Below are 14,240 nucleotides of genomic sequence, written 5' to 3' on the forward strand. Positions count from 1 at the left end.
AAAATTGACTTTCACTCTCCTGTACCATTGCCCAGGAGTAGAATATTCAGAGGTGCTCAAAGTTGTGACCCTGGACACCGATACACTGGTGCACCTTGTTGAATGGAAGAATTATTTACTGCCTGCTGAAGAGAATTACGAGCAAGCATGATACGTTCCTATACGTCCTCTGGGAATATCACGATAGACAACATCTTTAATGCTTCCACAAAGAAAAAAGTCCAGAGGATTTAAATCAGGAGACCTAGCAGTCCAAGTAACTGTTCCTCCTTGACCAATCGATCTGGTAGCATACCTTTGGTTCAGAACATGACGTGCACCAAGGCATTATGTGCTGGACAGCCATCATGTTGATACCACATAAGCATTCTGGTTCTTAGCGGAACTTCATCCAGAAGAGGAGGAAGAATTCATTTGAGGAAGTTGGCATACACTGTGCCGTTTCGACTACCATTGAGGAAATAAGGGCCAATAATTGTAGTACCAAGTATGCCACACCAGATGTTAACCCTCCATTGATGCTGATCATGGGTTGTCACTATAACAATAATGTATGTTCCTTGTATTTACTGAAGAAACTGCAAAAAAGTGGGAATTTAAGGAGATGGGACCTGGATAAACTGAAAGAACCAGAGGTTGTACAGAGTTTCAGGGAGAGCATAAGGGAACAATTGACAGGAATGGGGGAAAGAAATACTAGAAGAAGAATGGGTAGCTTTGAGGGATGAAGTAGCGAAGGCAGCAGAGGATCAAGTAGGTAAAAAGACGAGGGCTAGTAGAAATCCTTGGGTAACAGAAGAAATATTGAATTTAATTGATGAAAAGAGAAAATATAAAAATGCAGTAAATGAAACAGGCAAAAAGGAATACAAACGTCTCAAAAATGAGATCGACAGGAAGTGCAAAATGGCTAAGCAGGGATGGCTAGAGGACAAATGTAAGGATGTAGAGGCTTATCTCACTAGGGGTGAGATAGATACTGCCTACAGGAAAATTAAAGAGACCTTTGGAGACAAGAGAACCAATTGTATGAACATCAAGAACTCAGATGGAAACCCAGTTCTAAGCAAAGAAGGGAAAGCAGAAAGGTGGAAGGAGTATATAGAGGGTCTATACAAGGGCGATGTACTTGAGGACAATATTATGGAAATGGAAGAGGATGTAGATGAAGATGAAATGGGAGATATGATACTGCGTGAAGAGTTTGACAGAGCACTGAAAGACCTGAGTCGAAACAAGGCCCCCGGCGTAGACAACATTCCATTGGAACTACTGACGGCCTTGGGAGAGCCAGTCCTGACAAAACTCTACCATCTGGTGAGCAAGATGTATGAAACAGGCGAAATACCCTCAGACTTCAAGAAGAATATAATAATTCCAATCCCAAAGAAAGCAGGTGTTGACAGATGTGAAAATTACCGAACTATTAGTTTAATAAATCACAGCTGCAAAATACTAACATGAATTCTTTACAGACGAATGGAAAAACTAGTAGAAGCCGACCTCGGGGAAGATCAGTTTGGATTCCGTAGAAACACTGGAACACGTCAGGCAATACTGACCTTACGACTTATCTTAGAAGAAAGATTCAGGAAAAGCAAACCTACGCTTCTACCATTTGTAGACTTAGAGAAAGCTTTTGACAATGTTGACTGGAATACTCTCTTTCAAATTCTAAAGGTGGCAGGGGTAAAATACAGGGAGCGAAAGGCTATTTACAATTTATACAGAAACCAGATGGCAGTTATAAGAGTCGAGGGATGAAAAGGGAAGCAGTGGTTGGGAAGGGAGTAAGACAGGGTTGTAGCCTCTCCCCGATGTTGTTCAATCTGTATATTGAGCAAGCAGTAAAGGAAACAAAAGAAAAATTCAGAGTAGGTATTAAAATTCATGGAGAAGAAATAAAAACTTTGAGGTTCGCCGATGACATTGTAATTCTGTCAGAGACAGCAAAGGACTTGGAAGAGCAGTTGAATGGAATGGATAGTGTCTTGAAAGGAGGATGTAAGATGAACATCAACAGAAGCAAAACAAGGATAATGGAATGTAGTCAAATTAAATCGGGTGATGCTGAGGGAATTAGATTAGGAAATGAGACACTTAAAGTAGTAAAGGAGTTTTGCTATTTGGGGAGCAAAATAACTGATGATGGTCAAAGTAGAGAGGATATAAAATGTAGACTGGCAATGGCAAGGAAAGCGTTTCTGAAGAAGAGAAATTTGTTAACATCGAGTATACATTTAAGTGTCAGGAAGTTATTTCTGAAAGTATTTGTATGGAGTGTAGCCATGTATGGAAGTGAAACATGGACGGTAAATAGTTTGGACAAGAAGAGAATAGAAGCTTTTGAAATGTGGTGCTACAGAAGAATGCTGAAGATTAGATGGGTAGATCACATAACTAATGAGGAAACATTGAATAGGATTGGGGAGAAGAGAAGTTTGTGGCACAATTTGACCAGAAGAAGGGATCGGTTGGTAGGACATGTTCTGAGGCATCAAGGGATCACCAATTTAGTATTGGAGGGTAGCGTGGAGGGTAAAAATCGTAGAGGGAGACCAAGAGATGAATACACTAAGCAGATTCAGAAGGATGTAGGTTGCAGTAGGTACTGGGAGATGAAAAAGCTTGCACAGGATAGAGTAGCATGGAGAGCTGAATCGAACCAGTCTCAGGACTGAAGACCACAACAACAACACAGCTTGTATTTACCTGTCCTTTGTTTTGAAGGAACATTCGTTCAGTAAAAAGAATGTTGGAGAAGAAGTTTGGGTTGGCGAGGATTTGCTGCTGTGCCGACTGACAGAACTATACACGATTCTGGAAATCATTCCCAAGCAATTCTTGATGTAGGTGTACATGGTAAGGATGCAACCAGTGACATGTAAGAATACGATGAACACTGGTTTTAGGAATGCCAATCTCATGTTCAAGCTGTCATGTGCTCACATATGGATTCGTAGCAATGGAAGCAAGAACAGTAACTTCAGCAGCTTCGTCTGTGCGAGTGCTATGATAATTGCGTTGTCGTGGGTTGAAACTTCCCTTTTCCTGAAGCGTCGCAACAAGACGAGAAAACATCCATCAGGAAAGTGGGTTCTTGTCAGGATATTGCTCTCTGTACAGTTCTACTGCCTGTATAGCATTTCACCTACCTTCAGCAATAACAACAACAACAACAGAAACATTATGTCAATGCAGTTTGTAGGAAGGACAGCCTTTACTGTGTGCCTACTCTGCACAGCAGTATTTAAAAGGACTAAACTACTGCACTATGTGTATCTATACATAAGAAAACAGCATTGCAATTTCTGTTCTGCTAACTTACATTCCTCATAGACGAATAGCATTTCTACCTTATCTTCGTTGGTGTACATTCTACTCACACAACTCTTCAACTAACAATGGTTGATGGAATGACACGTGTCCATTCTACTTATGTTTACATTTGTCCTCTGTCAACGTCAGCATGTGGATGTGTTCCATTATCCCCAGTACCTGGATTAAGCACTGGGAGCATCAATGTCAGTGTTGCGTTATGCAATTAATAACATTGTGTTTCAGCGAATGGTACACTGTGATACATTTTTGAATAGGTCTTTAGGAGAGGAAATGAACTACCAAATAAAAAATACAGGGTGCCATTTTAAAAAGTCATACTGATGTTCATATCTTTGTAAAAAACAAAGTTACAATGAAGACAACCATGCTGATTGATGTCCCCCTGATGGCTAAAGATCATTTGCTTGAAACATTTTGGCCGCCCGCTGTGGCTAAACAATTCTAGGTGCTTCAGTCTGGAACTGCGCATCCGCTACGGTCACAGGTTCAAATCCTGCCTCAGGCATGGATGTGTGTGATGTCCTTAGGTTAGCTAGGTTTAAGTAGTTCTAAGTCCTCAGATTTTCAGTCCCATAGTGCTCAGAGCCATTTGAACCATTTGAAACATTTTATAATTTGTACCTGGACAAACAGTTATTGAGGGTGGTCAAGATAAGTGGGACACCATATATATAGTTTTTATCCTGCTCAAATGGTCATATCATCATTAAAAAATTTATCAATAGAGTAATAGCATGTTTTTACCAGAGTACTATGTAATTTTCTTTTAACTGAATCAGTTTTAATCTTTTGAAAATTTGTCTTTTGTAACTTATTGTATATTTTCATCCCAATATATTGTGGGGTCTGTGCAAAAAGATTGAATCTGTGTGTAGGAAACATGAAACTTTCTTTATTTCTAGTTTCATATTCGTTCCAGAAGTTATTTGGAACAAACAACTCTGGATGATTATTTGCGAAAAAAATTATTTCATATAGATACACTGAGGGAACGCTTAGTATGTTTACATCTCTTAATAGTGACTGACAAGATTCTCTTGTCTTTGCGCTACACGTGTTTCTTATAATCTTTTTCTGTAAAGTTAATATTTTTGTCAAATTGCTAGCATTTCCCCAAAAGACAGTGCTATATGTCATTACTGCCTTAAAGTAGCTATGATACACTGCCTTTTTCGTGTCTATGGCAGTGACATTGGTTAAGATTAACATAGCAAATACCAGGCTGTTCAGTTTATTTTTTAAATAGTCTATATGTGAGGACCATGACAGATTTCTGTCCAACTGCATTCCTAAGAATTAACACAGTCTGCTTCATTCAGTTCCATAATTTGTTGCATAATCTGAATATCATCTATTTTTTATTGTTTTGTCTTAAACTGCATAAGCTGTGTTTTTAAAATATGTAGTTTTATGTCATTTAGATGGAACCACACATCTAGATTTTCTAGCATTTTTATGACATTTTCGGGGATTTCTTCTGCATTTTTATTTTCTATCTGTACTGAGTGATGATTTATATTTACGGGTAAGTCATTTATGTAAAAAAGAAAAATTATAGGGTCTAGCATTGTTCTTTGTGGTACCCTCTGTGAGACAGTTCTATATTTCGAGGAATATTTTCCTTTGTCTGATGTTATGACTACCCTCAAATAGGCATTGCCTGTAATTCTATATTTTAATAATGGGGAGTGATTCACACAGTCAAATGCTTTGAATAAGACACAGAAGATTCCTGCAGCTTTTTGTGATTTATCTAAGGTAGAACTAATTTCATTTATGAACTCATTATATTTTGACTAAAGTTCAGTCTTGATCACGTCATGTATGTTTTAATGATACAGGTGACCGGTTTCGGTTCTTTCTACAAAACCATCATCAGACCCTGGCTCCTTTAGGATGGTAGGCGGAGCTCTCCTCGCTGCTACGCAGTCAACTGAACAGTTGACTGCGTAGCAGTGAGGAGAGCTCCGCTTACCATCCAAAAGGAGCCAGGGTCTGATGATGGTTTTGTAGAAAGAACCGAAACCGGTCACCTGTATCATTAAAACATACATGACGTGATCAAGACTGAACTTTAGTCAAAATATAACAATTCATTGATCACTGCTTTCCAAAAATGTTTACCAAAATTGTATGAACTCATTAATTGCATAAATTGTACTTTTGCCTTTTTGGAAGCCAAATTGATTTTTTGAGATTATATTAAATTTGGCACAAAAATTTTGAATCTGGATTGCAACGATCATTTCAAATGCTTTAGAAAACTCAGGAGGAAGGGAAATTGGACAGTAATTTCCCATATCTTCTTTAGAGCCTTTTTTAAACAATGGTTTCACTTCCACATATTTTAGATTGTCTGGAAAGTAACCTTCTTCAAGTGAATTATTAATTATTTTAGACAGTGGGTGTGCTATTATATTTGAAGCTGCTTCAATGAGTTTGGCAGGTATTTCATCCCATCCCATAGAATTTTTATTTATTAGGTTGAACATAGTTTTTTCTACATCTTTTACTGTTACTTTGTCAAATTTAATTAGACTCTGATTAGCAACAATATGGGAATTGTGAGTCCGCCTTGATGCAAATCACTTTTTGTTATTTGTTTACTTATTTATTCCCCATTTATGGAGAATAAATAAATAAACAAATAACAAAAAGTTGTGGACTCACAGTTCCCATATTGTTGTTTTTCTATGCAAACATGGACCAAATGGAAGAGTTCCAAGATAAAGTTATTGTAGACTCTGATGCTTGCTCTGACTTGACCCAAATAAATGTACATTATCTTGGTAGGAGCCTACATCTACATCAACATCAGATTTTGCTAGCATTATAAAAAAAATTGTTAAAATTTTCTGATATTTGAGCAGGATTTACAATTATTTTGTCTTGTATCTTTATTTTAGAAATTTCCTAGTGGCTAAGATTGATTCTGAATTTAGATTTGACAACTGTCCATACTTCCTTGGATTATTTCTGAGCTTGTTGATAAATTTAGTATGTGCCCTTTTCTTTGCGGCTTTTACAACCTTTCTAATTTTTTAAAATATGATTTAACATAGTTAATGAACTCAGGACTGTTATTCTATTCCAGCTCAGTATATAGCTGTCTCTTTCTATTACTAGATATTATTATACCAGTAGTAATCCACTTTAGTTTATTACTTGCCTGTCTGTAACAGACTACAGGCGGAAAAGTTTCATTGAAAACATGTCAAAAGCTGTTTAAAAACTTATCAAAAATTTTTGAACTTGAGCTTTCATGGTGTAATGACCAGTTTACCTCATTCAGTCTACAACAGGGTAAGTGTATGTTTTCTTCACTGAACTGTCTTTTCATGAAACATCTTACTTATTTTAAGTAATTCAACAAGCAAAGCAGAGTGATCTGAAATACCTAGGTCTAAAGAGAATTTGGCTGTGTCATTAAATGTATAATTTGCTAAAATATTGTTGTTGTGACTCGCCGATCATTCAAAGTGCCACCGCGCAATTACGCGCGTCCTCTACATGTGGCGCTGTCTGCCAGCCATGCAGCAGCCGCGCCACCTAAGCGGCCAGTCGGCCAGCGTCCACCAGACTTGGACTCAGTGTTGATTTGAATGTTACCGTGTTCACATGTAAACTTGCCCTGTGATTTATATGTGTTGTGTCGTTTTTGAAATATATGTGTTCAGCTTGACGTTATAACAATTGGCGACGAGGTAGTGGATTTTTCCTTTTCGTCGTTGACCCGCAGGTTTCCATGGCTACTTTAGAGCAACTATTGCAAGGTCTCATAGAACAGCAAGTGCTTCTCACATCAGCGATTTCGTTGCGGCATCAAATGTGGGCCGTTTCTTGTCGTTGTCTATACCTCCTTTTCCTCCTTACGACGAGTCGGCGGAAGACTGGTCTGATTACGAAAGACGTCTTCAACAGAACTTCTTGGCATTTCATGTCACGGATGAACAAACATGTAAGTCTCTGTTCGTCTCATGGATTCCACCTCAAATGTATCGGTTGTTGTCGCAATTGGCTCCTTTGAAAGATCCTGTGTCTTTGTCCTTTGCTGAAATATGCTCACTTCTGTCCGTATATTTTCATAAGCAAATGCATGTGGTAGCCTCTCGTGTTGCCTTTTATCATTGTCAAAAACAACCACATCAATCCTATTGCTCTTGGGCTGCTGAGCTTCATGGCCTCAGTCGAAAGTGTCAATTTGTTACTGACGTTCACAAAGAATCCTATGTGGATTCCATGGTACAGGATGCTATTATCTGGTCGGCGCCCGACAAAGAAGTGAGGCAACGTGCCCTTCAGTTGACAAATCCGACTCTTGATGAAGTCCTATCCATCACGCAGTCTTTTGAAATTTCTCGCGTCGCTGGAGCGCAAATAGAGGCGTGGGGTAATGTCGGGGAAATACAACCTCTGTGCGATGTTGACGACGCGTGCGGTGTGTCCCAGCCGGCCGACATGGCCGCAGTACGCTCCCACACGCAGCCTCGGCCTAACCGTAAACAACCTTCTCAGAAACTGCAGCAAAACCCCCGGCAACTTCCTTCATGTCCGCGGTGTTTTACGAAACATTCACGCGAGGATTGTCTCAAACGTTGGGCCGTGTGTCACAGTTGCAAAAAGAAGGGTCATGTGTCTTCTGTTTGCAAATCCGGCTGCATACATGATGTTCATGACCATGATGCTGATTCTGCTTTGTGTTGTCTGTCAGTTGCACTTCTTCCCTTTCAGGGAAGTTATTCCTCACAGTCCAAATCCCTGGTCGGGATGTTCGCATGCAGGTGGATACTGGTTCTGCTGCCACTATAATTAATTCTCAGACGTATCTTCAGTTGGGTTCTCCAGTCCTGTCATCTGTCACTCGGCAATTACGGACGTACAATAAACAGAAGATTTCTTTCTTGGGACAATTTACTGCTGAAGTATCTTACAAATCTGTCATTCGCACTGTTACCATATTTGTGGTCGACCATAGTAACGCGGAAAATCTTTTTGGTTTCGATGCCTTTCGCGTTTTTGGGTTCTCCATATATGACTCTGTCAATATCGTCTCTGATACCATTCCTTATGCTCAATTGGATTCCTTGTCGACGACATTTTTGTCCCTTTTTGGGTGTATCAATTACATGGACGATATTGTTGTCACTGGCTCTACTGCTGAAGAACATCTTCAGAATCTGCGCACACTTTTTCGTGTCTTACAGACTGCCGGTCTTAAGTGTAATCATCAGGAATCACAATTTTTTCAGGTATCTATCATGTACTTGGGGTTCCAACTCTCTCAGGATAGTATTCGTCCGCTTCAGCAAACTGTCGCTGCGATCAATGCCCTTCCTCACCCTACGTCTGTTAAGGAACTGCAGGCTTTCTTGGGGAAAATAGCATACTATCACAGGTTTTTACCGTCTGCGGTTTCGGTGGCTCAGCCGTTGCATCGCCTGTTGCATAAAAACGTGTCTTTTCATTGGTCCGCGTCATGCGATGCGGCTTTCCAAAAAATTGAAGACTATGCTGAAACAGGCCCCGTGCCTGGCTGCTTATCGACCTGGCCAACATCTCGTTCTTGTCACAGACGCCTCTCAGTATGGGGTTGGTGCCGTCCTTGCACACCGTTTTTGTGACGGTTCTGAACAACCCATTGCTTATGCCTCCAAAACGCTCACGGATGCCCAACGGAAATATTCTCAAATTGAAAAAGAAGCTTTGGCCATTATTTATGCTCTTCATAAGTTTGGTGTTTTTCTTTATGGATCCAAATTTCATCTTGTTACGGACTACAAACCACTTGTTTCCTTGTTTCATCCATCAATGTCGCTTCCCGACAAGGCTGCACACCGTCTCCAGTGTTGGGCTCTTTACTTGTCTCGGTTCAATTATGAGATTCATTTCCGGCCGACAGCTCAACAAGCAAATGCTGATGCACTGTCTCGCCTTCCCATGGGTCCTGATATGGCATTCGATAGGGACGAACTTTTGTGTTTCCATCTGGATGTTGCCGAGCAGCGGGTTGTGATCGGATTCCTCATCACCGGAGACCGGCTGGTGACTGCTATGGTTTCTGACCCTACCCTCTCCCGGGTTTTACACTGTATTCAGAAGGGTTGGCCAGACCATCCATCCGCTAAGACTTCTGATCCGTTGCGGAACTACTACGCTTTGCGCTACCGCCTCACGGCTAGGGATGGTGTTATCCTCCTTTCCACCGACAATGCTTCACCGCGTGTTTGCCTGCTTCAGTCTTACGCCTCCTTCACCAAGGGCACTGGGTCGTCTCTCGCACAAAATTTCTGGTGCGCCGTCATGTGTACTGGCCTGGCATTGACTCTGAAATAGCACACATGGTCGCTGCCTGCGGCACTTGTGCGTCACAGGCCGCCGCTCCGAAGTCATCTTTGTCACCGTGGCCTTCGCCTGAGAAGCCCTGGGAGCGCATTCATGCTGACTTCGTGGGACCTTTTTTAGGTACTTATTGGCTACTCGTTATTGACACCTACTCTAACTTTCCTTTCATTGTACGTTGCACGTCGCCTACCAGCACGGCAACCACAAGTGCTCTCGCCTGCATTTTTTCTTCGGAGGGCCTTCCCTCTACTCTTGTTACTGATAATGGTCTGCAATTTGCCTCTTCCGAATTTGTGGATTTTTGTGCTCGTCACGGCGTCATGCATGTCACGGCCCCTCCGTTCCATCCACAATCAAACGGTGAGGCTGAACGACTGGTCCGCACATTTAAGGCTCAGATGAGGAAACTCCTGACTTCTTCTGCTGCTGATGATGTGCTTCTCAAATTTCTGGCTTCTTACCGTTTCACCCCCATGGGCGACCACAGCCCAGCTGAGCTCTTACATGGCCGACAGCCCCGCACGCTACTTCATCTTCTGCGGCCTTCCTCCTCCCGGGTGCGGGTGCCTTCACTTGGCCAGTTCACCGCCGGCAACCTCGTATGGGATGGGGGTATGGCAGGCGGCCAAAATGGAGTCGGGGCCGCATCTTACGACACCGTGGCCAACGCCTGTATGAAATACAGATGGACACAGGTGTTGCAGTGTGTCATTCGGACCAGCTTCAGCCTTGTGTGCCGGCAACACCTGTTCCGAATGCCGCTACACCACCTTCGGCTCTTCCTGACACTCGGGATCTTGGCAACTCTCATTACTCACAACGCAGCCCTCTCACCATCATCTTGGTGCCAGCACAAGAACGGACGCCACCAGGAGACGTGCCCATGCAGGAACCGGATGACCATCATCTGTCGGAGCAACTCTACTCGCCTCCTTCTCCTACGGACACCGACACATCACCCATATCTCCTCTCATATCAACCGGACTTGCCGCAACGGGCAAATTGGTGCACGGGGTCCCAGCAGATTCGACCCCTACGTCTCCTGTCATCTCGACGCGTTATCATCAGGGATACTTCCGTCTGTACGGGGAGCCTCCTCCTCGAGACACTATGGCCAGTCAAGCAAAGCCTATGGACGTTAGCAATCTACAGGCCACCTCCATCAAGACCAGTGCAAAATTTTCAAAGGGGGGGAAAAGTGTTGTGACTCACCGATCATTCAAAGTGCCGCCGCACAATTACGCGTGTCCTCTACATTCGGCGCTGTATGCCAGCCATGCAGCAGCTGCGCCTCCTAAGCGGCCAGCCGGCCAGCATCCGCCAGACTTGGACTCAGTGTTGATTTGAATGTTACCGTGTTCACATGTCTTGCTTTGTAGACTTGCCCTGTGACTTACATGTGTTGTGTCGTTTTTGAAATATATGTGTTCAACTTGACGTTATAACAACTGTCTATACATGTTGCAGTTCACTCATTTATTCTGGTGGAATCAGTGAAATTTAGTCTAAAGTCATATTCTTGAATTAAGTAAACATACTTTGTTGACAAGCTTGTTTCACTCACTGTATCTATGGTAAAATCAGCAGCAATTACTATTTTTTTCCTCTTTTCTTTTGTGAGTTTGTGTAGGAGAATACTGAGATAATAATAATATTATGTTGTTCTGTCTTTACACAGCAACTTTCAAATATAAGCTCTTCATTAAGAAAATTAAAATTGCCTCTCTCTTTATATTCTAATGAGCTGTTAACCAGTATACAGGAGCCACCATTTAACTTACAAAATCAATTTTTAATCCAATAGAATGTGAACTATTGTGTAAAATGTTGATCAAGGAGAAATCAAAATCACAGGGGAGTGATTTATTAACTCAGTCCCTGAGAAGAGATTAATATAGTCTGAAATCCTTCCCGAACCTAGAAGAATAGCATCCTGTTAACCACTAAGTCGCTTTAATATGTTTCTTATGTTATATGAAACACCTAACCACACTTCCTTACTCATTTTTGAGCAGTGCCATTCTAGAAACAGCCATTTGTGGCAGTACTGCACCCGTTTCATGATAAATCGAAAAGTGTATAAGGTGTAATAGCCACTGGAATAATTTGGAACATTATTTGTAATGGAGCTTACACAAGAGTAAATGTAAAAAAGAATTATGCACATATAAGAAGTTTTTTGAATAAACACAGAGTATCTTGTCAAATGTAGTATTTCACCATACATGTACAAATGCTAAACTGAGAAATTCATGAAGTGCAAGTGTAAAGAAATAATAGGCATTGTTAGATTATGCCCCAATGGTCAGTGTGTCAATAGGGAAAATGGAAAGTGCAAAATCATCTATGTCGCAACAACATCTTAAATGACTTGTTGAATGTTCATAATATTATTGCAAACCTAAAAATACAGAATATTCAGTTATAAAAGTAGTGATTACAATGTAAGACAAAACTAAGTTACCTGCAAATTCTTATAACATTAACTAGTAATATCACGCAAAACGCTTGTATAGGTTTCTGAATTAATACAGCCATTTCACAGTACATGGTGTATGAGTTACTTGACAATGAAACTGTTGTGGGTTGTTGTGCACATGCCTGTGAATGTTTCTGAATGAAAACAAAATAACAAATGAGATGACAATGAATCATTCCAATGTGTAATAAATCAAGATGACAATGTGTGGATGGATATGTGTGTGCGAGTGTATACCCGTCCTTTTTCCCCCTAAGGTAAGTATGTTTGTGGTTGTTTGTGTGTCTGTCGACCTGCCAGCACTTTCATTTGGTAAGTCAAATCATCTTTGTTTTTATATATAAAAACAAAGATGAGGTGACTTACCGAACAAAAGCGCTGGCAGGTCGATAGACACACAAACAAACACAAACATACACACAAAATTCAAGCTTTCGCAACAAGAGAAACTCTTTGTCTTTAAATATGTCTGCTTGTGTCTGTATGTGTGGATGGATATGTACGTGTGTGCGAGTGTATACCTGTCCTTTTTTCCCCCTAAGGTAAGTCTTTCCGCTCCCGGGATTGGAATGACTCCTTACCCTCTCCCTTAAAACCCACTTCCTTTCGTCTTCCCCTCTCCTTCCCTCTTTCCTGATGAGGCAACAGTTTGTTGCGAAAGCTTGAATTTTGTGTGTATGTTTGTGTTTGTTTGTGTGTCTATCGACCTGCCAGCGCTTTTGTTCGGTAAGTCACCTCATCTTTGTTTTTATATATAATTTTTCCCACGTGGAATGTTTCCTTCCATTATATTGATATCATCTTTGTTTTTAGATATATAACTGAATTCTTGAATTGACTTTATTTCCCAGGAATGTTGGTGCATGTTTTAACATTAAAAATTGACATTTCTGTTATTCTTCTATGAGATATAAATCCATGACAACTTTGGTTTGGAACCACGCTTTCAGTAAAGAAGATGATGAACAATATCATTGAAGCTACAACTTTAAATGGAAAATTTACAGGAGATGTACTGTTACCACACAGCCCTATGATTCCAACAAATATGCCATTCAAATTCAAACAACACCAGTTTATGATTTGAAATGCCTTTGCAAAGAACAGGGACAATCGCTGCAAGTGTGTGGACTAAGTTTGGCAAATCTATGCTTCTCACATGGACAGCTGTATGTGGCCTGCTCATGTATCAGAAAACATTCTAATTTATTCATGTACGTAGCCAATGGGAAAACAAAAACTGTTGTGTCTCCAGTAGCGCTTCAGTAAACAGAATTTAAACACAGTCTTTTTTCTGTGAGTGGTATTGCAATGCGTGCTAGGTACTTGGCTAGTGCTCAATAAAAATACAAGAAAAGCATGCTATGAGTCACATTATTTCATATAACAAAGAGAACATGTGCGCATATCCATTGTACAGACATGCCATCTGATGAAATAATTACAATTTTTAATTTATTTCTTATGCTTGTTTTCAGTTCCTATGACCCATCAGAATTTGAGCACCTTCCTGTTGCAGCAGATATTAAAGAATTATTTCAGAATATAACAAGGTAAGTGGAGTCTTAAATTCATTGGTACTTCTTCACAAATTGTGTTACAGTTCTGAATAGTCATATAAATTGGATTTAGACTTTAATTGTGCCCTTTATTAGAAATAGGAGTGCGGGTTAGCTACTACAAACAGCATAGTGAACGCATTATTGTGGCCAAGATAGACACAAAGCCCATGCCTACTACAGTAGTACAAGTTTATATGCCAACTAGCTCTGCAGATGATGAAGAAATAGATGAAATGTATGACGAGATAAAAGAAATTATTCAGGTAGTGAAGGGAGACGAAAATTTAATAGTCATGGGTGACTGGAATTCGTCAGTAGGAAAAGGGAGAGAAGGAAACATAGTAGGTGAATATGGATTGGGGGGAAGAAATGAAAGAGGCAGCCGCCTTGTAGAATTTTGCACAGAGAATAACTTAATCATAGCTAACACTTGGTTCAAGAATCATAAAAGAAGGTTGTATACCTGGAAGAATGCTGGAGATACTAGTAGGTATCAGATAGATTATATAATGGT

At 40.6% G+C, this 14,240-nt stretch overlaps 1 protein-coding gene across 2 annotated transcripts in view; it reads left to right on the top strand.

The window, feature by feature from the left end:
- Window positions 1–14,240, top strand: part of LOC124595277 (intraflagellar transport protein 46 homolog) — a 154,345-nt gene that overhangs the window by 46,854 nt on the left and 93,251 nt on the right. For both annotated transcript variants that reach the window (XM_047133953.1, XM_047133954.1), the window contains one exon: window positions 13,643–13,717. In XM_047133953.1, coding sequence (XP_046989909.1) covers window positions 13,643–13,717 — 75 coding nt within the window. The remainder of the gene's footprint in view (window positions 1–13,642; window positions 13,718–14,240) is intronic.

The sequence above is a fragment of the Schistocerca americana genome, chromosome 2 (genome assembly GCF_021461395.2).
Source record: "Schistocerca americana isolate TAMUIC-IGC-003095 chromosome 2, iqSchAmer2.1, whole genome shotgun sequence".
Classification (NCBI taxonomy): domain Eukaryota; kingdom Metazoa; phylum Arthropoda; class Insecta; order Orthoptera; family Acrididae; genus Schistocerca; species Schistocerca americana.